Raw genomic sequence first — 24,226 nt, 5'->3', positions numbered from 1 at the left:
TCCTTTTTATGGCTGAGTAGTATTCCATCATGTATATATATACCACAGTTTCTTTATCTACTCGTTGATTGATGGGCATTTGAGTTGGTTCCACATTTTTGCAGTTTTGAATTGTGCTGCTTAAACATGCATGTGCAAGTATCTTTTTCTTTTATTTTTTCTTTTTTTAATTATTTTATTAGTATACTTTAAGTTTTAGGGTACATGTGCACAACGTGCAGGCCTGTTACGTATGTATACATGTGCCGTGTTGGTTTGCTGCACCCATCAACTCATTATTTATGTTAGGCACTTCTCCCAATGCTATCCCTCCCCCATCCCCCCACCCCACGACAGGCCCAGGTGTGTGATGTTCCCCGCCCTGTGTCCAAGTGTTCTCATTGTTCAGTTCCCACCTATGGGTGAGAACAAGTGGTGTTTGGTTTTCTGTCCTTGCGATAGTTTGCTCAGAATGATGGTTTCCAGCTTCATCCATGCCGCTACAAAGGACATGAACTCATCCTTTTTTATGGCTGTGTAGTATTGCATGGTGTATATGTGCCACATTTTCTTAATCCAGTCTATCATTGATGGACATTTGGGTTGGTTCCAAGTCTTTGCTATTGTGAATAGTGCTACAATAAACATATGTGTGCATATGTCCTCATAGTAGCATGATTTATAATCCTTTGGATATATATCCAGTAATGGGATCACTGGGTCAAATGGTATTTCTAGTTCTAGATCCTTGAGGAATCACCACACTGTCTTCCACAATGGTTGAACTAGTTTACACTCCCACCAACATTGTAAAAGCATTCCTATTTCTTCACATCCTCTCCAGCACCTGTTGTGTCCTGACTTTTTAATGATCGCCATTCTAACTGGTGTGAGATGGTATCTCATTGTGGTTTTGATTTGCATTTCTCTGATGACCAGTGATGATGAGCATTTTTTCACGTGTCTATGGGCTGCATAAATGTCTTCTTTTGAGACGTATCTGTTGATATCCTTTGCCCACTTTTTGATGGGGTTGTTTGATTTTTTTCTTGTAAATTTGTTTAAGTTCTTTGTAAATTCTGGATATTAGCCCTTTCTCAGATGGGTAGATTGCAAACATCTTCTCCCATTCTGTAGGTTGCCTGTTCACGCCAATGGTAGTTTCTTTTGCTGTGCAGAAGCTCTTTAGTTTAATTAGATCCCATTTATCTGTTTTGGCTTTTGTTGCCATTGCTTTTGGTGTTTTAGTCATGAAGTCCTTGCCCATGCCTACGTCCTGAATGGTATCGCCTAGGTTTTCTTCTAGGGTTTTTATGGGTTTAGGTCTAAGTCTAATCCATCTCGAATTGATTTTTGTATAAGGTGTAAGGAAGGGATCCAGTTTCAGTTTTCTCCATATGGCTAGCCAGTTTTCCCAGCACCATTTATTAAATAGGGAATCTTTTCCCCATTGCTTGTTTTTGTCAGGTCTGTCAAAGATCAGATGGTTGTAGATGTGTGATGTTATTTCTGAGGCCTCTGTTCTGTTCCATTGGTCTATATTTCCCTTTTGGTACCAGTACCATGCTATTTTGGTTACTGTGGCCTTGTAGTATAGTTTGAAGTCTATATGATGCCTCCAGCTTTGTTCTTTTGGCTTAGGATTGTCTTGGCAATGCGGGGTCTTTTTTGGTTCCATATGAACTTTACAGTAGTTTTTTCCAATTCTGTGAAGAAAGTCATTGGTAGCTTGATGGGGATGGCATTGAATCTATAAATTACCTTGGGCAGTATGGCCATTTTCACAATATTGATTATTCCTCTCTATGAGCATGGAATGTTCGTCCATTTGTTTGTGTCCTCTTTTATTTCGTTGAGCAGTGGTTTGTGGTTCTCCTTGAAGAGGTCCTTCTCATCCCTTGTAAGTTGGATTCTTAGGTATTTTATTCTCTTTGAAGCAATTGTGAATGGGAGTTCACTCATGATTTGGCTCTCTGTTTGTCTGTTATTGGCATATAAGAATGCTTGTGATTTTTCAACATCGATTTTGTGTCCTGAGACTTTGCTGAGGTTGCTTATCAGCTTAAGGAGATTTTGGGCTGAGACAATGGGGTTTTCTAAATATACAATCATGTCATCTGCAAACAGGGACAATTTGACTTCCTCTTTTCCTAGTCGAATACCCTTTATTTCTTTCTCTTGCCTGAGTGCCCTGGCCAGAACTTCCAACACTATGTTGAATAGGAGTGGTGAGAGAGGGCATCCCTGTCTTGTGCCAGTTTTCAAAGGGAATGCTTCCAGTTTTTGCCCATTCAGTATGATACTGGGTTTGTCATAGATAGCTCTTATTATTTTGAGATACGTTCCATCAATACCTAGTTTATTGAGAGTTTTTAGTATGAAGGGCTGTTGAATTTTGTCAAAGGCCTTTTCTGCATCTGTTGAGATAATCATGTGGTTTTTGTCGTTGGTTCTGTTTACGTGATGGATTACGTTTATTGATTTGCGTATGTTGAACCAGCTTTGCATCCCAGGGATAAAGCCAACTTGATCTTGGTGGATAAGCTTTTTGATGTGCTGCTGGATTCGGTGTGCCAGTATTTTATTGAGGATTTTTGCATTGATGTTCATCAGGGATGTTGGTCTAAAATTCTCTTTTTTTGTCGTGTCTCTGCCAGTCTTTGGTATCAGGATGATGCTGGCCTCATAAAATGAGTTAGGGAGGATTCCTTCTTTTTTTATTGATTGGAGTAGTTTTAGAAGGAATGGTAACAGCTCCTCTTTGTCCCTTTGCTAGAATTCGGCTGTGAATCCATCTGGTCCTGGACTTTTTTTGGTTGGTAAGCTATTAATTATTGCTTTAATTTCAGAGGCTGTTATTGGTCTATTCAGAGATTCAACTTCTTTCTGGTTTAGTCTTGGGAGGGCGTATATGTCCAGAAATGTCTCCATTTCTTCTTGATTTTCTAGTTTATTTGTGTAGAGGTATTGATAGTATTCTCTGATGGTAGTTTGTATTTCTGTGGGATTGGTGGTGATATACTCTTCATCATTTTTTTATTGCATCTATTTGATTCTTCTCTCTTGTTAGTCTCGCTAATGGTGTATCAATTTTGTTGATCTTTGCAAAAAATCAGCTCCTGGATTCATTGATTTTTTTGAAGGGTTTTTTTGTGTCTCTATCTCCTTCAGTTCTGCTCTGATCTTAGTTATTTCTTGCCTTCTGCTAGCTTTTGAATTTGTTCGCTCTTGCTTCTCTAGTTCTTTTAATTGTGATGTTAGGGTGTCGATTTTAGATCTTTCCTGCTTTCTCTTGTGGGCATTTAGTGCTATAAATTTCCCTGTTCTACACACTGCTTTAAATGTGTCCCATAGATTCTGGTACATTGTGTCTTTGTTCTCATTGGTTTCAAAGAACATGTTTATTTCTGCCTTCATTTTGTTAGGTACCCAGTGGTCATTCAGGAGCAGGTTGTTCAGTTTCCATGTAGTTGTGCAGTTTTTAGTGAGTTTCTTAATCCTGAGTTCTAATTTGATTGCACTGTGGTCTGAGAAACAGTTTGTTATAATTTCTGTTCTTTTACATTTGCTGAGGAGTGCTTCCAACTATGTGGTCAATTTTGGAATAAGTGCAGTGTGGTGCTGAGAAGAGTGTATATTCTGTTGATTTTGGGTGGAGAGTTCTCTAGATGTCTATTAGGTCTGCTTGGTGCAGAGCTGAGTTCAGGTCCTGGATATCCTTGTTAACCTTCTGTCTTGTTGATCTGTCTGATATTGACAGTGGGGTGTTAAAGTCTCCCATTATTATTGTGGGGGAGTCTAAGTCTCTTTTTAGGTCTCTAAGGACTTGCTTTATGAATCTGGGTGCTTCTGTATTGGGTGCATGTATATTTAGGATAGTTAGCTCTTCTTGTTGAATTGATCCCTTTACCATTATGTAATGGCCTTCTTTGTCTCTTTTGATCTTTGTTGGTTTAAAATCTGTTTTATAAGAGACTAGGATTGCAACCCCTGCTTTTTTTTTGCTTTCTGTTTGCTTGGTAGATCTTCCTCCATCCCTTTATTTTGAGCCTATGTGTGTCTCTGCACGTGAGATGGGTCTCTTGAATACTGCACACTGATGGGTCTTGACTCTTTATCCAATTTGCCAGTCTGTGTCTTTTAATTGGAACATTTAGCCCTTTTACATTTAAGGTTAATATTGTTACATGTGAATTTGATCCTGTCATTATTATGTTAGCTGGTTATTTTGCCCATTAGTTGATGCAGTTTCTTCCTAGCCTCAATGGTCTTTACAATTTTGCATGTTTTTGCAGTGGCTGGTACCGCTTGTTTCTTTCCATGTTTAGTGCTTCCTTCAGGAGCTCTTGTAAGGCAGGCCTGGTGGTGACAAAATCTCTCAGCATTTGCTTGTCTGTAAAGTATTTTATTTCTCCTTCACTTATGAAGCTTACTTTGGCTGGATATGAAATTCTGGGTCGAAAATTCTTTTCTTTAAGAATGTTGAGTATTGGCCCTCACTCTCTTCTGGCTTGTAGAGTTTCTGCCGAGAGATCAGCTGTTAGTCTGATGGGCTTCTCTTTGTGAGTAACCCGACCTTTCTCTCTGGCTGCCCTTAACAGTTTTTCCTTCATTTCAACCTTGGTGAGTCTGACAATTATGTGTCTTGGAGTTGCTCTTCTTGAGGATATCTTTGTGGTGTTCTCTGTATTTCTTGAATTTGCATGTTGGCCTGCCTTGCTAGGTTGGGGAAGTTCTCTTGGATAATATCCTGAAGATTGTTTTCCAGCTTGGTTCTATTCTCCCTATCTCTTTCAGGTAGAACATAGATTTTGTCTTTTCACATAGTCCCATATTTCTTGGAGGCTTTGTTCATTTCTTTTTTCTCTAAACTTCTCTTCTCACTTCATTTCATTAATTTGATCTTCAATCACTGATACCCTTTCTTCCACTTGATGGAATCAGCTACTGAAGCTTGTGCATTTGTCACATAGTTCTTGTGCCATAGTTTTCAGCTCCATCAGGTCATTTAAGGTCTTCTCTACACTGTTCATTCTAGTTAGACATTCATCTAATCTTTTTTCAATGTTTTTAGCCTTGCGATGGGTTCAAACATATTCCTTTAGCTCGGAGAAGTTTGTTATTGCCGACTTTCTGAAGCCTACCTCTGTGAACTCGTCAAAATCATTCTCCGTCCAGCTTTGTTCTGTTGCTTGCGAGGAGCTGTGATCCTTTGGAGGAGAAGGGGCATTCTGGTTTTTAGAATTTTCAGCTCTTCTGCTCTGGTTTCTCCCCATCTTTGTGGTTTTATCTACCTTTGGTCTTTGATGATGGTGACCTACAGATGGGGTTTTGGTGTGGATGTCATTTTTGTTGACGTTATTCCTTTCTGTTTGTTATTTTTCCTTCTCACAGTCAAGTCCCTCAGCTGCAGGTCTGTTGCAGTTTGCTGTAGGTCCACTCCAGACCCTGTTTGCCTGGGTATCACCAGTGGAGGCTGCAGAACAGCAAATACTGCAGAACAGCAAATATTGCTGCCTGATCCTTCCTCTGGAAGCTTCATCTCAGAGGGGCACCCGGCTGTATGAGGTGTCAGTCGGCTCCTACTGGGAGGTGTCTCCAAGTTAGGCTACATGGGGGTCAGGGACCCACTTGAGGAGGTAGTGTGTCCGTTCTCGGTTCTCAAACACCGTGCTGGGAGAACCACTGCTCTCTTCAGAGCTGTCATACAGGGACGTTTAAGTCTGCAGAAGTTTCTGCTCCCTTTTGTTCAGCTATGCCCTGCCTCCAGAAGTGGAGTTTACAAAGGCCGGGGGTTCTTGTTGAGCTGTGGTGGGCTCCACTCAGTTCGAGCTTCCTGGCCGCTTCGTTTACCAACTCAAGCCTCAGCAGTGGCGGACGCCCCTCCCCCATCCGGGCTTGCTGCCTCGCAGTTCGATCTCAGACTAGCAGTGAGCAAGGCTCTGTGGGAGTGGGACCTGCTGAGCTAGGCGCAGGATATAACCTCCTGGTGTGCCGTTTGCTAAGACTGTTGGAAAAGCGCAGTGTTTAGGTGGCAGTGTCCCAATTTTCCTGTTACAGTCTGTCACAGCTTCTCTTGGCTAGGAAAGGGAAGTCCCCTGACCTCTTGCAGTTCCTGGGTGAGGCGATGCTCCACCCTGCTTTGGCTTGCCCTCTGTGGGCTGTGCCCACTGTCTGACCAGTCCCAGTGAGATGAACCAGGTACCTCAGTTGGAAATGCAGAAATCACCCATCTTCTGCATCGATCACACTGGGAGCTGCAGATTGGAACTGTTCCTATTCAGCCATCTTGGAATGGACCCCTCCAAGGATCTTTTTCATATAATGACTTCTTTTCCTCTGGGTAGACAACTGGTAGTGGGATTGCTGGATCACGTGGTAGTTCTGCTTTTAGTTCTTTAAGGAAAATCCACCTGTTTCCATAGTGGTTGTACTAGTTTACATTCCCACCAGCTGTGTAGAAGTGTTCCCTGTTCACTGCATCCATGCCAACATCTATTATTTTTTGATTTTTTGATTATGGCCATTCTTGGCAGGAGTAAGGTGGTATCACATTGTGGTTTTGATTTGCATTTCCCTGATCATTAGTGATGTTGAGCATTTTTTCATATGTTTAGGGGCCATTTGTTTATCTTCTTTTGAGAATTGTCTGTTCATGCCCTTAGCCCACTTTTTGATTGGATTGTTTGTTTTTTTCTTGCTGATTTGTTTGAGTTCATTGTGGATTCTGGATATTAGTCATTTGTCAGATGTATAGATTGTGAAGATTTTCTCCCACCCTGTGGGTTGTCTGTTTACTCTGCTGAACTTTTTGCCATGCAAAAGCTCTTTAGTTTAATTAAGTCCCAGCTATTTATCTTTGTTTTTATTGCATTTGCTTTTGGGTTCTTTGTCAGGAAATCCTTGCCTAAGCTAATGTCTAGAAGGGTTTTTCCAGTGTTACCTTCTAGAATTTTTATAGTTTCAGGTCTTAGTTGATTTTTATATAAGGTGAGAGATGAGGATCCAGTTTCATTCTCCTACATGTGGCTAGCAATTATCCCAGCACCATTTGTTTAATAGGGTGTCCTTTCCCTACTTTATGTTTTTGTTTGCTTTGTGAAAGATCAGTTAGCCTTAAGTATTTGGGTTTGTTTCTGGGTTCTCTATTCTGTTCTATTGGACTACGTGCCTGTTTTTATACTAATACCGTGCTGTTTTGGTGACTATGGTCTTATAGTATAGTTTGAAATCAGGTAATGTGATGCTTCCAGATTTATTCTTTTTGCTTAGTCTTGCTTTGGCTGTGTGGGCTCTTTTTTGGTTCCATACAAATTTTAGGATTGTTTTTTCTAGTTCAATGAATAATGGCGGTGGTATTTTGATGGGGATAGTGTTGAATTTGTAGATTGCTTTGGGTGGTGTGGTCATTTTCAAAATATTGATTCTACCATCCATGAGCATGGGATGTGTTTTCATTTGTTTGTATCGTCTATGATTTCTTTCAGCAGTGTTTTGTAGTTTTCCTTGTTGGGGTCTTTCACCTTCTTGGTTGGGTATATTCCTAAATATTTTTTTTGCAGCTATTGTAAAAGAGGTTGAGTTCTTGATTTGATTCTCTGCTTGGTCACTGTTGGTGTATTGAAGAGCTACTGATTTGTGTACATTAATTTTGTATCCAGAAACATTGCTGAATTCTTTTATCAGTTCTAGGACTTCAGGGCTTTCTAGGTAAACAATCATCAGCAAACAGTGACAGTTAGTTTGACTTCCTCTTTTTTGATTTGGATGCCCTTTATTTCTTTCTCTGATTGCTCTGGCTAGGACTTCCAGTACTGTGTTGAAGAGGAGTGGTGAGAGTGGGCATCCTTGTCTTGTTCCAGTTCTCAGAGGGAATGCTTTCAACTTCTCTCCATTCGGTATTATGTTGACTGTGGGTTTGTCATAGATGGCTTTTATTACATTGAGGTATATGTCCCTTGTATGCTGATTTTGTTGGGAGTTTTAATCATAAAGGATGCTACATTTTGTTGAATGCTTTTTCTGCATTGATTGAGATGATTGTATGATTTTTGTTTTTAATTCTGCTTATGTGGTATATCACATTTATTGCCTTTCATATGTTAAACCATCCCTGCATCCCTAGTATGAAACCCACTTGATCATGGTGGATTATCTTTTTGATATGTTGTTGGATTTGGTTAGCTAGTACTTTGTTAAGGATTTTAGCATCTATACTCATCAGGGATATTGGTTTGTAGTTTTCTTTTTTGGTTATGTTCTTTCCTGGTTTTGGAATTAGGATGATACTGGCTTCATAGAATGATTTAGTGAGGGTTCTCTCTTTATCTTGTGAAATAGTATCAATAGGATTGGTACCAATTCTTTTTTTAATGTCTGGTGGAATTCTGCTGTGAATCCGTCTGGTCCTGGACTTTTTTTTGTTGGTAATTTTTAAAATTACCATTTCAGTCTTGCTGCTTGTTATTGGTTTGTTCAGGGTATCTAATTCTTCCTGATTTAAGCTAGGAGGGTTGTATCTTTCCAGAAATTTATCCGTCTCCTCTAGGTTTTCTAGTTTATGCGCATACAGGTGTTCATAGCAGCCATGAATGATCTTTTGTATTTCTGTGATGTCAGTTTTAATGTCTCCCATTTCGTTTCTAATTGAGATTATTTGGATTTTCTCTCGTCTTGGTTAATCTTGCGAATGGTCTATCAATTCTATTTATCTTTTCAAAGAATCAACTTTTTGTTTCAATTGTCTTTTGTATTTTTGTTTGTTTCAACTTCATTTAGTTCTGTTCTGATCTTGGTTATTTACTTTCTTCTGCTGGGTTTGGGTTTGGTTTGTTCTTGTTTCTCTGTTTCCTTGAGGTGTGACTTTAGATTGTCTGTTAGTGCTCGTTCAGACTTTTTGATGTAGGTGTTTCGGCGTATTTAACTTTCCTCCTAGCAGTATCCCAGAGGTTTTGATAGGTTGTATCGCTGTTGTCATTCAGTTTGAAGAATTTAATTTCCATCTTGATTTCATTTTGACCCAGAATCATTCAGGAGCAGGTTATTTAATTTCGATGTATTTGCATGGTTTTGAAGAGTTGATTTCTAGTTTTATTCCACTGTAATCTGAGAGAGTGCATGATATAATTTCACTTTTTTTAATTTATAGAGGCCCCTTTTGTGGCCTATCATATGGTCTGTCTTGGAGAAAGTTCCATGCACTGTTGAATAGAATATATATTCAGCAGTTGTTGGGTAGAATGTTCTGTGTATATCTGTTAAGTCAGTTTGTTCCAGGGTATAGTTTAAATCCATTGTTTCTTTGTTGTCTGTTTTGTTGACCTGTCAAGTGCTGTCAGTGGGGTGTTAAAGTCCCCCACTATTATTATGTTGCTATCTATCTCATTTTTATTTTATTTATTTATTTTTTTTGAGATGGAGTTTCGCTCTTGTTGCCAGTGCAATGGCACGATCTCGGCTCACTGCAACCTCCGCCTCCCAGGTTCAAGGGATTCTTCTGCCTCAGCCTCCCGAGTAGCTGGGATTACAGGCATGTGCCACCACGCCTGGCTAATTTTGTATTTTTAGTAGAGAGGGGGTTTCTCTATGTTGGTCAGGCTGGTCTTGAACTCCCGACCTCAGGTGATACACCCGCCTCGGCCTCCCAAAATGCTGGGATTACAGGCGAGAGCCACTGCACCCAGCCTATCTCATGTCTTAGGTCTATTGGCAATTGTTTTATAAATTTGGGACCTCCAGTGTTAGGTGCATGTATGTTTAGGATTGTGATATATTCCTGTTGGACACTGCCTTTTGCCATTATATGATGTCCCTCTTTGTCTTTTTTAATTGCTGTTGCTTTAAAGTTTGTTTTGTCTGATACAAGAATAGCTACCTCTGATTGCTTTTGGTGTCCATTTGCATGGAATGTCTTTTTCCACCCCTTTACCTTAAGCTTACGTGAGTCCTTATGTTTTAGGTTAATCTCTTGAAGGCAGCAGATGGTTGGTGAGTTCTTATCCTTTCTGCAATTCTGTGTCTTTTAAGTGGAGCGTTTAGGCCATTTACATTCAACATTACTTTTGAGATGTGAGGCACCATTCCATTCATTGTGCTGTGTTGCCTGTACACCTTGTTTTTTTTTTTTTTTAATTGTATTTTTGTTTTATAGGTCACGAGATTTATGCTTTAAGTAAGTTCTGTTTTGATGTGTTTCCAGGATTTGTTTCAAGATTGAGAGCTCCTTTTAGCAGTTCTTGCAGTGCAGTTCTTGTACTGCTGGCTTGGTAGTGGCAAATTCTCTCAGCATTTGTTTGTTTGAAAAAGACTGTATCTTTCCTTCGTTTATGAAGCTTAGTTTCACTGGATACAAAATTCTTGGCTGATAATTGTTTTGTTTGTGGAGGCTGAAGATAGGGCCCCAATCCCTTCTAGCTTGTAGGGTTTCTGCTGAGAAATCTGCTGTTAATCTGATAGGTTTTTCCTTTATAGCTTACCTGGTGCTTCTGTCTCACAGCTTGAGATTCTTTCCTTTGTCTTAACTTTAGATAACCAGATTACAATGTGCCTAGGCGATGGTCTTTTTGCGATGAATTTCCCAGATGTTCTTTGAGCTTCTTGTATTTGGATGCCTAAGTCTCTAACAAGGCTGGGGAAGTTTTCCTCGATTATTCCCCCAAATGTGTTTTCCAAACTTTTACATTTCTCTTCTTCAGAAATGCTGATTATTCTTAGGTTTGGTCGTTTAACATAATCCCAGACTTCTTGGATGCTTTGTTCATATTTTCTTTTTCTTTTGTCTTTGTTGGAATGGGTTAATTTGAAGGCCTTGTCTATGAGCTCTGAAGTTCTTTCTTCTGCTTGTTCAATTCTATTGCTGAGACTTTCTGCAGCATTTTGCATTTCTGTAAGTGCGTCCATTGTTTCCTTAAGTTTGGATTGTTTTTTTATTTATGCTATCTCTTTCATTGAATATTTTTCCTGTCACTTCTCATATCATTTTTTTGATTTCCTTAAATTGGGCTTTGCCTTTCTGTGGTGCCTCCTTGATTAGCTTAATTACTAACCTCTGAATTCTCTTTCAGTTGAGTCAGGGATTTCTTCTTGGTTTGGATTCATTGCTGGTGAGCTAGTGTGATTTTTGGGGGTGTTAAAGAACCTTGTTTTGTCATATTACCAGAGTTGGTTTTCTGGTTCCTTCTCATTTGGGTGGGCTGTGTCAGAGGAAAGGTCTAGGGCTCAAGGGTGTTGTTCAGATTCTTTTGTCCCATGGGGTATTTCCTTGACGTAGCACCCTTCCCCCTTTTCCTAAGGATGTGACTTCCTGAGAGCCAAGCTGTAGTGATTGTTATCTCTCTTCTGGATCTAGCCACCCAGCAAGTCTCCCAGGCTCCAGTCTGGTACTGGGGGTTTTCTCCACAGAGTCCTGTGAACTGTCTGTGTGGGTCTCTCAGCTGTGGATACCCGCACCTGTTTTGCTGGAGGTGTCAGGGGGACGAAGTGGACTCTGTGAGCATCCTTGGCTTTGGTTGCTTAATGCACTATTTTTATGCTGGTTGGCCTCCTGCCAGGAGGTGGCACTTTCAAGAAAGCATCAGCTGTGGTAGTATGGAGAGGAACAGGCAGTGAGGAGGGCCCTAGAACTCCCGAGAGTATATATTCTTTGTCTTCAGTTATCAGGGTGGGAAGGGCAGGGTTAGGTGTGTCTGAGCTCAGACTCTCTTGGGGCAGGTCTTGCTGTGGCTGCTGTGGGGAATGGGGATGAGGTCCAGGTCAATGGAGTTATGTTCCTAGGAGGATTATGGCTGCCTCTGCTGTGTCATGCAGGTTGTCAGGGAGGTGGGGGAAAGCCAGCAGTCACAGGCTTTTCCATGCAACCCAAAGGGCCAGTCTCACTCCCACTGTGCCTGCTCCCCAACCACACTGAGTCTGTTTCCAGGCAGTGGGCAAGCAGGGCTGAGAACTTGCCCCAGACTACCCACCTCCCAGCTGTGAAAGCAAGTAGGACTTTCATTTTTCCCCTGCCTGTGGAGTCCACACACTGGATTCATGCCCTCTCCTGAGTTCTGGTCAGGAGACTTCTCCATCAGTTCAAATTGTTGCGAAGTTCAACTGGAGGTTTCTTTCTCCCTGTGGCCTTTTCCCAGTGCCTCTGGCCATCCTCCCCAAGGACCCCTGTGAGGCAAGGTGGAAACTGCTTGCTAGGGGACCCAACGAGCCCACAGGGGTTTTCCTACTGCTTCCTCTACCCCTGTATTTCACTTGGCTCTCTAAATTGACTCAGCTCCAGTAAGGTCAGATTCGTCTCCCTTTAATCTAGACCCTCAGGTTCCCCAGTGGGGTGTGTGTTCTGGGGCAGATGATCTCCCTTTCCACTTCCACACTATTTGGGCACTCACAGTATTTGAGATGTCTCCCGGGTCCTGCAGGAGCAATCCACTTCCTTCAGAGGGTATATGGGTTCTCTTGGCCTTCCTAATATATTCCTGTAGTCATTCTGGAGCAGAAGTTTACGATGCGAGCCTCCACGCGCTGCTCTGTCCATCCAAGTGGGACCTGAAATCTCTTCCTGCCTCCTGTCCGCCATGATCTCTCCTACTTTCAGGACTTTTTCTTTTTTGTTTCCATTTCTGTTCTGCATTGTGTCCTAAGAAGTCAAACTGGCTGGTTATATAGCATCTTGCTAAATGATACCTTATTCTATGTAAAGGTACTTGTCCTGATTGGAAAACGGTTCTTGAATACAAGTTTCTAAAGCTGCCTTGAGATATTGAGAAGGCAGGATAGCATGGTGAATAAAAGGATGGGTTTTGGAATTAGACTTGGATTCAAAATCAAGATCTGCCATTTACTAAGCCATGTGACTTTGAGAAGTTACTTAACATTGAGCTTCTGTTTCCTAACCTGTAAGAAGAGTATGCTAATTCCTCTCAAGTAATAAGGATTAAATGAAATACTATATTTAATATGTGGCATATAGTAAGCACTCAATAAATGTAGCTATTATTACTTTCATTATTAGGAGGGCATAAATAAATAGGTAAAAATATGCATTTTAAAAGTCTTAGCAGGAAACCAAGAAATTAATTTTGATTTTCTTAAGTTGCTCCATTGTTCCTAATTTCCTAATCAAGCCTTGACATGACAGTCCTCAGTTATTTATAAACTTATTTGTTTGTAGTGCCATTAACAGTATTTGTTCAATTTACTCAACATCTGGCTTTGCATAGTAATCAGAAATCTCAGTCTTTAAATACCATTCAGAGAACTCCAAGTAGTTTTCTAAACAGATGGATTTGTGTCTATGATATTTTTTTCTCCTACTTGTTCACCAGAGATCAGAACTCTGAAAAGATAGCACTGGATTCCCCCCACCACTCACTGTGCCCCAGCCTTCCCCAGTGATTTTGGTTGAGAATGCAATAGTGACCTTAGTATTTAATTATGTCTCTGTGAAGCTGTTTTTTAAAAAAGTGGTGGTATCAGAGGGGAGAGAATACCATAGAACCTGGTTCTGGTTATGATGTTGGTTATCTTCATTTTCCATGAGCATCCTGGGCTCTTGCCCCTCTACCATAGGTACCTGACTCCTTTTTTCAGAAGGAGTCTTCCAGCCCCTCTCCAGAGTCCCTCCAAAGCACTAAACCAGTCTCTTTTCCATCCTTACACATTTTTATTCTAATGCAATAACTACTTTTTCTACTCAATTCTAAACAGTAGATGACAGTAATCTTCAAAATTTTTTTATCACAACTCTAAGCAGTGTTTCACATTCAGACATAATATGTGGGTATTTGGATGTTTATAAATTATATAATCTGTAAATTCATATAAATTATATGTGAATATAAATAATTTATATGTAAATTATATAAATTATATGTACTACCATAATAATGTATAATTAACATTCTAAAATATACCCTAAAATAGAATTTTTAATAGAATGAGATAAATCTCTATAAATAAAAAAGTCCATTTTTTTTTCCTGCCCTCCATTGAATTATTTTGTGAACCTCTTTGGGTATATGCATCCCACTATGGGTTCAGATTCATCCCTTGTATCCAAATTATAAATTACTTGAGAAAACAAAATGTCTACCTAAATAGTAGGATATTATTAGCAGTTGTTTAGATGAGTTATGTAGGAAGAGTTGTATCAGTTAGTGAGATCAGCTTTTCCCAAACCTTATTATACCTGAGATCACTAAATCATTTAATTCTCTGCCTTAAACACCAAGAGAGAGGGACAAAAGGATAGTGGATGGAGAGAGAAGAGCCAAGATACACTGTTTTATTCCTGGGAATATTAGGGAAGATGCTGAGTATGAAGCAGTAATGATTTGCCCTGGCAAACTATAGTGAATTAAGAAATATTCTATAGACTGTAAATAGATTGCTAGAAGATGTCTATGTACAAGAGTTCTCTTCTGCATTCCATGTTGCAGAGAAGCCTTGGGCTGGACCACAAAGTGGGGAGTGTATAGGATTCAGATGAGTGGAGAGGGGAAGAGAGCATTTCGCACTGATTGGATTTGCTAATTGCTTTTTGATCTTGAGTCACCCATTTGCTTGCTTGTTTCTTTGTAAGTGTTCCTGGTTCTCCATCATCTTTCACAAGACTAACTCCAACAGCTTCCTTACCATCCTTCCAACGTTCTGGAATCCCCTTTGCTTCTCTTCTTTTTATTTTTAATTATTATGGATGCATAATGATTGATCCTCTTTTCTTCTTATCCACCATTTTGTCTTACCTGGATCCTAGATTATTGCCTCAGCCTGCCTCCCTTCTTTTCCGCCTTCTAATCCATTCTCCACCCAGCCACCAAAGTGATCTTTCTAAAATTTAAATGTGATTCTGTTTCTGCTTAAAACCATTCAGTGGTTCCTCACTTCCTCATTATAAAGTTTGAATTCTTCACCATCGATTATATGGCCTTTATTATCTGGATCTTACCTTTCTAGCTTACCACTTCTCCCCCTTACATTAGATATTCTCAATCATATTAAACTTCTTCCCATACTTTCTTTCACCTTTGGCTTTTTACATTTGTTTCTCTGCCTGAAACTCTTCCTATTCTCCTGGCTAACTTGTACTCAAGTTTCATGTCCCAACTTAAACTCCACTTTCTTGGAAGCGCATGTACAGTACTTGCTTAGTCTATGCTGTCACCATTTCTATATTCTTGCTCTGGATATAATGCAAAAAGCACAGCACAGGGTTTGGACTGGGAGTAGGAAGACTAAGGTTTGACTACTAATCTTTGCTATGCAGTCTTGGGGAAGTCACTTAATGTCTTCAAGCCTTTATCACTTCATCTCTAACATGGAATAATGGCACTTTTCTCTCAAGCCCATTGAAGCATTTATTGATATACGTAAAAGGATTCTATAAGCACTAAAGCACCATGCTCATGTACATTACTGCTGCTAGTATTGTTATTACTACTACTGTCACTGCTATTACCACTCCTCTCCTCTTCCTCCTCGCCTGCCACCTCATGATCCTCAGCAGTCTTTCTGGAGTGTTTTATATGGGACTTGGTTTTTTAGGGGATGAAGATTTTACCAAGGACATAACAGAGCTGTTTTCCCAGCTGCACGTTTCCTCCAAACCAGAGAAACTTGCCAGGGTAAGTTATTGCTTCTTGGTGATTTTCGTTATTTTACTTGTAAAAATGTAGTGGATAAAGAGCATAAGATTATAAATTCCTGGCAGAGGTGTCACCAAAATCGAAGGTATATTCTCATTATACCCAGAATTGGGTTCTGCATCTACTTGCCTTCTGCTCCTCCAGGTTAGTGTGTTGAAGCCACATCTGCCCCACAACACGTGTCCCATCCTTACCTGTTTTCATTTGGGATGCTTTGCTTATCTGAAAGCTTAATTTAGTCTAAAATGTTGGTCATTAAAAATTGGCAGTGCTGACCAGCCTCATGATTCCAGTGGGTGAGCCTCTGTCGAGGACTCACTGTTCTCAGGGATCTGAATGATTTAGAGATGATATGTGGCCTTGCCCATAGGGATTAGAGGTTGTCATTACCCAGAGCCCAGTGACTCAGATAATGACTATTTGGCGTGTGGAAATGAGAGAGTATTATGACCAAGGCCCTTATTTTTGGTGCTGATTCCGGAACTATTTTCTTATATTTGGAATGTGGAGAGACTTTAATCAAAGCTCAGAGTGGGTAGGGAGGTTCTGTGGCAAGTATAAGCCAGTGCCTGCTCTTGGGACACTGTTCACTGGGTCATGGATTGCTTGCTACCTCTTTACCCACCTCTACCAATCTTGAGAAGCATTTCAGGACCAGTCAGCTGCAGGTGCACATTGTTTCCTGGCCAGGGAGAGGTGAGAGCTATTGCATAGTCAACCCAGTCACCTTGTCTCCATCCCCCAGGGCAAGGAATATGATGTTTGGTGTGTTATCCCACTCTCCTGTGCCCATCGAAAATGCTGCATTCTCTGAAAAAGCTCTTTTAGATCATCCCCAGGCAGCTCATCTCCCTCACCTCTACTGTAACACTTTACTAAAGCACTTTTGATCTTATAGTGCTTTTTATTTTGGAAATAATATCAAACTTAGAGAAAAGTTACAAGAGTAGCACAAACAATATTTGTATACCTTTTATGCAAATCCAATACTGTTAATATTTACCTCATTTGCTCAAACATTTGTGCTTTCACATGTGTTCTTTCTCTGTGTAAATACATGTATACATATATAGATAAACACTTTATTTTTGTAACTATTTGAGAGTAAATTGTAAACATTATTGCTCTTCTAAATGTTTCAGTATGTGTCTGCTAAGGATAGGGATATTCCCTTACATAACCACAGTGTAGCTATCAACTTCAGTAAATTTAACATTAGTACTTTTGTTGTACTAATTTGTTGTAATCTATTTTCCATATTTCAGTTACATCAGTTGACCCAATAATGTCCAATAATACCAAACTTTTTCCTCTACCACTGGAGCCAGTACATGATCACAAATTGTATTTAGTTGCCATGTACTTTTAGTTTCCTTTAATCTAAAATAGTTCTTCAGTCTTTTTTTGTCTTTTTGTCTTTTATGACGTTGGCGTTTTTGAAAAACAAGCTTTGGAGTTTCTCTAATGCTTTCTCATGATTAATGTCAGTTTATACATTCCTGGCCAAAATACTCCATAAGTGATGGTGTGTCCTGCCCAGGGTATCACATCTAAAGGTACATGATAACCATCTGCCCCTTATTGGTGATGTGTTGTCTGATTTTGTTCTGTAGAGTTAAAGTTTATTTTCCTATCTTGCTAATAAACTTTCTGTGAGGAGATACTGTAAGACCATACAAATATCCTGCTATTCATCATAATTTCTCTTCTAAATCTAGCATTTATTTATGATTCTGGCACCAATATTTAATGTGAAGATTTACCAGTTGGCTTTCAGCATTCTAGAATAGTCATGACCTCTCCTTTCTCCCCCATTTTGTTCTTTTTTTTATTTGTTATCAGTATGCTTTCATGGAGTTCTGCTTTTTCCCCATTGGCTTGTAATTCATCACTGTCCTTAATTATTTTGATGTTCAAATTTGTCTTTCAAGCTGGCTCCTAGGTGGCATGCCTCCATCATTTTTGGGTGCTTCCTTATTTTCTGGCATAACAAGATATTCTAGACTCATCTTATGCCTTCTGTGCCCCAGCCCCGCAACCAGACATTTCTTTGAGAAAGCATGATTCATTCCCTTTTGGTTTTATAGACCAAGACCTGAGTACTAAGTGTACTCATTGCCACTGGCATGGCTTTGATTCTAGGCTGTCAGCAGAGCTGGAAAATATACTCAGGTACATATACACCTATATGTGTTATGTTTGTAGATACATATGTGCACATGTACACCTATATGTATTTTAGAAATCATGACTTCACACACAGTATAACTCCAATTTTAATCCATCCCTACAGGGTTTTTCCTTGCCTTTCCCCATTACACATTTGTATCTCCCTTCTACAGTAGGAACCTTGTCTCCCAACAATATTAGCACATTTCCTTAATTATGAGATGTATCTGAAATGGTTTTATTGCTTTGCCTATACTATAGATTGAGTATCCCTTATCCAAAATGCTTGGAACAGGGAAGTGTTTCAGATTTCAGATTTTTGTTTGGATTTTGGAATATTTGCATACACACACAAATAAACACACACACACACATACACATATAGTGCTGTATCTTGAGGATACAATCCAAGTCTAATTACAGAATTCATTTATATTCATGTATACCTTATACACATAGTCTGAAGATAATTTTATACAATATTTTAAAAAAATTTGTGCATGAAACAAAATTTTCAATTCATTTTGACTACAACCCATCATATGAGGTCAGGTGTGGAATTTTTCATTTGTGGCATCATGTTGGCACTCAAAAAATTTCAAATTTTGGAGAATTTTGGATTTTCATATAAGGGATACTTGACCTGTACTACAAAAGTAACCTACAAAAAATTGTTTTATTTGCTGCCCTGTGTGTTAATTTTATTTTTGAATATGTAGAGTATTAATACGCTTCCAAAAATCAAACTGCACAAAAAATATACTCAGATCTCTCCATCCCACTTCCCTTCCACTCCATTCACCTGTTTTTATAGGTATTCATCTTTCTTGTTTCTGGCTTATCCTTCCTGAGTTTCTTTTTGTAAAGATAAGCAGATATATTTTCTTATCTCCTCTGATGGAAAAGTCAACATACTATATTTGTTCTTTAGCGCTCTGCTTTTTTCACTTAGCCTTGTGCATAGGTATTTTTATAAATTTATTACAGTTTTTAAAAAATATGTGTATCTTACCTCCTATCCTGAAGCTTAAATTTCTTGAAGGCAGGATCTGTACGTACCTACTCCTTAAAATTCCAGCTCTACTACCTATTACTTTCTGTGTGACCTTTGGCAAATTGCTTGACCTCTGTGAGCCTCATTTTTTTCTATCTGTGAGGTGAGTTGTAATAATGTAGAGTTCCTGTGAGGTTTAAATGTGTTCACACACACAGCTCTTACAAAGGGCCTGGCTCATAGTAAATAAATGCTCACTGTTGATGGCTCCACAGAAGACAGCCCGATGTCCTCTACATGTAGCTGTTCAATAAATATACATATGTGTTCAATAAACCTTTATTATGCTTAGTAATTTGCTAGGTGCTAGGGAAATAATCATGAAAAAGACATAGTTTACATGCTTAATGAGAGATCACATTAATACGTATTTTTGTAAGGCCAGTAACTCCTTATCTGTCTGGCAGTTCTCGCCATTCTCTGAAAGCAATCTTCAGATTGTTTAAATTTTAGGCATTGAGACTTAAGATGTAGATTGGTTAAGGATCAAGGCCTTAACCATTGGCCCTCAAAAGATTTATATGGCAGGCTGTGATGTAGGGGAAAGAGCACTGAATTAGGAGTCCGGGAATATGATTCTATGATTCTGATTCTTGTTCTAATACTCACATGTGGTGTGACCTGGGGCAAATTCATTTTCTTCTGTGGGCCTCATTATTTTTCTGTTGGAAATAAATAAGCTTTTGGAGAAGCCAAGTTCAAAGGTACCTATTGAGATCTGCAGATCTCAACAAGTGGGAAGTTCCAGACTGAATTGTGGTCGTGGATGACATTAATAATTTTGGGAAAGGATAATAAATTACCTTGAGTTGGCACAATAGTTCATGATGATTTCACTTAATATATTTATTACAAGAGAGGTCACTTTGGGTATGCTCTATGCCTACTAAAATATCTCCTGGCCAGGCGCGGTGGCTCACGCCTGTAATCCCAGCACTTTGGGAGGCCGAGGTGGGTAGATCACGAAGTCAGGAGTTCAAGACCAACCTGGCCAAGATGGTGAAACTCCGTCTGTATTAAAACTACAAAAATTAGTCAGGCGCAGTGGCAGGTGCCTGTAATCCCAGCTACTCGGGAGGCTGAGGCAGGAGAATAGCTTGAACCAGTGTGGCAGAGGTTGCAGCGAGCTGAGATCATGCCACTGCACTCCAGCTTGGGCGACAGAGTGAGACTCCATCTCAAAAAAAAAAAAAAAAAAATCTCCTTTGGGTATATTAAATTTATGGTATCCGTTTTTTCTTTTATGTGGTCTATCACTCTCCATTTTTCTTTTTTAATCTCTGATAAATTAATCCTTCATTTTTTTACTCAATTTGTCTCTTCAAAGATATTGCAAAGAATTTAACATATTGTTTGTATTATTAGTCAACTGTTATGATTCTTTCCAGCCTCATCTCTCAGTGTTCTCTTCTGTAAATCTCACTACTCCAACCTAATTTTCTGTCACACTCCCCATCCTCTATATTCTTCCTTACTGGCCTTTGTTCTGTTTCTCAGGTGTACCAAGCTGATTTCCCTGTGCTTACAACTCTCTTTGCCTAACTATTTGTATGGCCAATTCCTTCAGATTTCAGCTGAAACATAACTTTTCAGAGACCCTTCCTGACCACCCAAACTCAAGCCACCTTCTACCCATACCCACCATTACTCCATTTTATTTTCTTTATGTATCTTTTTGTTTGTTTGCTTGCTAATTGCCTTATTAGGAGAGAGAAGAGCAGACTCCTAGTTTGTATTATTCACCATTGAATCCCCAGCACTGGCACAGTGTTAGTATGTATTTGCAATAAATGAATGAGTAAAATGCCTGTATCCTATATTTTGGTCTTGCTAGATATCTCACTGTTTGCCTACACACTTTGCATTTTTCTGTTTCCAAGCCTTTATATAGTTCATGCTGTTTGGTGTTTTGAATTTGAGAGGTTAATGCTTAAGTAATGGGAAGGTATAGATCAGAGCTAGATTGTTCCTGAATGTTTTTGTGGGAGGATATAGGGAAAGAACCCTACAGTGAAATTCTGGGAACACAGGTCTGCTTTAGCTCATTCGGGTAGTCCTTGGGTGTAGCCCCACTTGCTGATCCTTCAAGGCCTAACTCCAGTACTGTATGTGTAATAAAACCTGTTTTCTCAGTTAGAATGACTCTCAAAGTCTTCTCTGGATTCCTATTACCTCATGACAGCTTTGAACACATTCTGTGTATGTAAAGTTAATAAACTAGGTGGTAATAAACAGTTTCTGAGAAACCAGGACTCTTTCACTTGCAAATGACAGAAACTCAAGTTAAGAAACTTAAAAAATAACAGAAACTAATTTAAAAGAGGGGAATGCAGTAGCTCAAGAAAACAGAAAATCAAGGAGCAGAACTGGCTTCAGGCATGGCTCTATTCAGGAACCTATCTCTATCCCTATCTGTGTCTTTCGGCTTGCTTCCTTTTTGTTTTGGCTTCATTCTTAGGGAAGCTTTTCCATATGGTGGTAAAATGACCATTGGCAGCTTCAGGGTGGGTGACTTTTTTCCATTTCGGTAACTCTTACTGAAAGAACACTTCTTTTTGCTGATAATTTTACCAGATGTCCTGAGACTGATGTCCATTGATCTGGCTTGGGTTACTTTTTAATCTATGCACCACTTCCTCTGTGGACAGGGGTATTAGTATTCTCAGTAGCTAAATCTGAATGGTTTGCCAACTTTTGGAGCCAAAAGATGGAAGCAGCTGCACCCAGGTCACATGAACTAAGGAGAATCTAGAACCTGCCACCAAAAGAAAGGAGATATGGGTGCTGGTCATATCCATATCCAAAACAGTAGATGTTCTTCACAGTGTGCTGGACACTGGGTGTGCAAAGCCAAATAAAACACTCTCTAGCTATCCTATAATACATAGTTTAGTTAGGAAACAGATAATTCTACTATATTTGGTTAAGTTCTGAATTTAAGTTACCTGAAAGAGATGATGTCTGGGTAGAGGATTGAAAGAACAAGTACAGTAGAGGTCATTCTTACCAGAAGATAAAATGGAAAATGATAAGAGATGAGGCTGGAAAAGTAGGTAGGGTCTAGGTCATGGAGACCTGTTACATCATGTAAAGAGCATGATCTAGTTGATGAGGAACCATTGAAGGAAAGAGGAATGGTCAGCCCTGGGCTTAAGACAGATCACTGGTAGCATTTTGGAAGATAGATTTAAGATAAACAGATCAGAAGCAGAGAGACCAGTCATGAAGTGGATCTGAACTCAAGTAGTGGTAATAGGGAGGAGGAAGACGGGAAGAGGATGATGAGGGGCTTGGATAAAATCAGACCATCTTGGTGATTGGTTGGAGAGGAAAAAAATCTAAGATGGCCCCTATATTTTGGCTCAGGTAACTGGTACCTGGTGGCACCTCTAAAACTTTGGGAAATAAAAGAGGTTGAAAAATTTGGGGGTAAGAAGAGAAAGACAATGAGTTCAAAGTTTTTATTTGTTGTATGTGTGATGCCTGCAGAGTATTTTGTCTAGCAGGCATTTGGAATAAGTTTTCAGGAGAGGTCAGGGCTAGAAATAAGGATCTAAGAGTCAACAGCAGGTTGAGGATAGTTGAAACCACTGGCATAGGATGGATGGAGAGGGAATAGGATGAGACGAGTAAAGAGTGAAGGCTAGACCTCCAAATAATATTGGCGTTTAAGAGACTGGCCAGTTAGGATCAATATATAAAAGATACTGAGGAGAAATGGTCATAAAGGTCAGAGGAGAACAGAAGAAAGTTGGGGTTACAAAAACCAAAGAAAACTAGATTCATTATCAGGAGAATGGATAAATTGTGATATATACAATCATGCATTGCTTAATGATGAGGATATGTTATGAGAACTGCATCATTAGGCAGTTTTGTCATTGGGCGAATATCAGAGAGTGTACTTACACAAACCTAGCTGATATAGCCTGTTACACACCTAGGCTATATCGTTTAACCTATTGCTCCTGTACAAAACTGTACAGCATGTTACAGTACTGAATACTGTAGGCAGTTGCAACACAATGGTATAGAAAAGGTACAGTAAAAATATGGTATTGCAGTCTTACAGGACCACCATTATATATGTGGTCTGCTGTTGACCCAAACATCATTATGTGGTGCATGACTGTATATAAAATGAAATACTACACAGCAGTTAATATGAATGAACTAATCCATGCAGCAACATGGATAAATCTAACAGACATTATGTTGTGCTTAAGCCAGACACAAATTAGAATGAACTTATATTTCTATTTTTATGCATTTTAAGATTAGGAAAAATTATTTATAGTGAGCAGAAGAGGGTTTCTCTTTGGGCAGGAGGAGGGGGACATGGTTTGAATAGTATTGGCTAGGAAGGGACATGAAGGGACCTTCTAGGGATGAGGAAATATTCTATATCTTGATCATGGTTTCGTAGGCATATACACATAAAAACATTTCTTAAGCCATACTCTGAAGATTTGTGTGCTTTATGTAAATTATACCTTGGTTTTTTAAAAAGCTGATTAGAGGCCAGGCGCAGTGGCTCATGCCTGTTATCCCAGCACTTTGGGAGGCTGAGGCAGGGGGTTCACCTGAGGTCAGGAGTTCGAGACCAGCTTGGTCAACTTGGCGAAACCCCGTCTCTACTAAAAATACAAAAATTAGCCGGGCGTGGTGGTGGGCGCCTGTAATCCCAGCTACTTGGGAGGCTAAGGCAGGAGAATCGATTGGACCCAGGAGGCAGAGGTTGCAGTGAGCCAAGATTGTGCCATTGCACTCCAGCCTGGGCAACAAGAGCGAAATTCCATCTCAAAAAAAAAAAAAAAATCTACCAATTAGAGAATTTTGAAAAGGAATGATGGACCACAGTGATAAGTATTGCTGAGACTAGTAGGATAAGGACTGAAAAGCTAGATGGTACGTTCAGGTAAGAACAGGAGCCCTTACTTCTAGGATGCTATTGTGTTCCTGGTAGGTGCACAGTAATTTTGGTAAACTGAATTGAATTGTTGATGGCCAATGTTATTCTTATTTAGGCAAGAAATACCGCCCACGAATGGATCAGGAAGTCTCTGACCAAGCCATTAGCAGAGAATGAAGAAGGAGAAAAACAGTCGGAAGCAGAAAATACTGAGCAAGTCAACAAAAATTCAATAGAGGTAGCCAAAGCAACTAAGCCTTTTTTGTTTGTTTTAGTAGATTTGAAATGTGTCGCAATCAGGGACCCAGGCTCCTATTTTTACACTGCTGTCCATAATTTCAACCTTGTGATCTAGGATTGTAGCATCTTAGATCCAGACTATAAGATTAAAGGAGGAGTGAAGAAAAAAAGAGAGAAAGGATGCACGTGTGTTTTGTCATGAGGAAGGTTCCCAGAAACTGCCGCCTGACACTTGTTATC

The 24,226-nt window shown here is 39.6% G+C and overlaps 1 protein-coding gene across 5 annotated transcripts in view; it reads left to right on the top strand.

Moving 5' to 3' along the window:
* Positions 1–24,226, top strand: part of FAM114A2 (family with sequence similarity 114 member A2) — a 50,793-nt gene that overhangs the window by 15,802 nt on the left and 10,765 nt on the right. For all 5 annotated transcript variants that reach the window (XM_003828970.5, XM_055112816.2, XM_008954416.4 and 2 more), the window contains 2 exons: positions 15,511–15,590; positions 23,862–23,984. In XM_003828970.5, coding sequence (XP_003829018.1) covers positions 15,511–15,590; positions 23,862–23,984 — 203 coding nt within the window. The remainder of the gene's footprint in view (positions 1–15,510; positions 15,591–23,861; positions 23,985–24,226) is intronic.

Source organism: Pan paniscus, chromosome 4 (assembly GCF_029289425.2).
Source record: "Pan paniscus chromosome 4, NHGRI_mPanPan1-v2.0_pri, whole genome shotgun sequence".
In the NCBI taxonomy this organism is placed as follows: Eukaryota; Metazoa; Chordata; class Mammalia; order Primates; family Hominidae; genus Pan; species Pan paniscus.
This window is presented reverse-complemented; position numbering and strand designations above follow the sequence as displayed.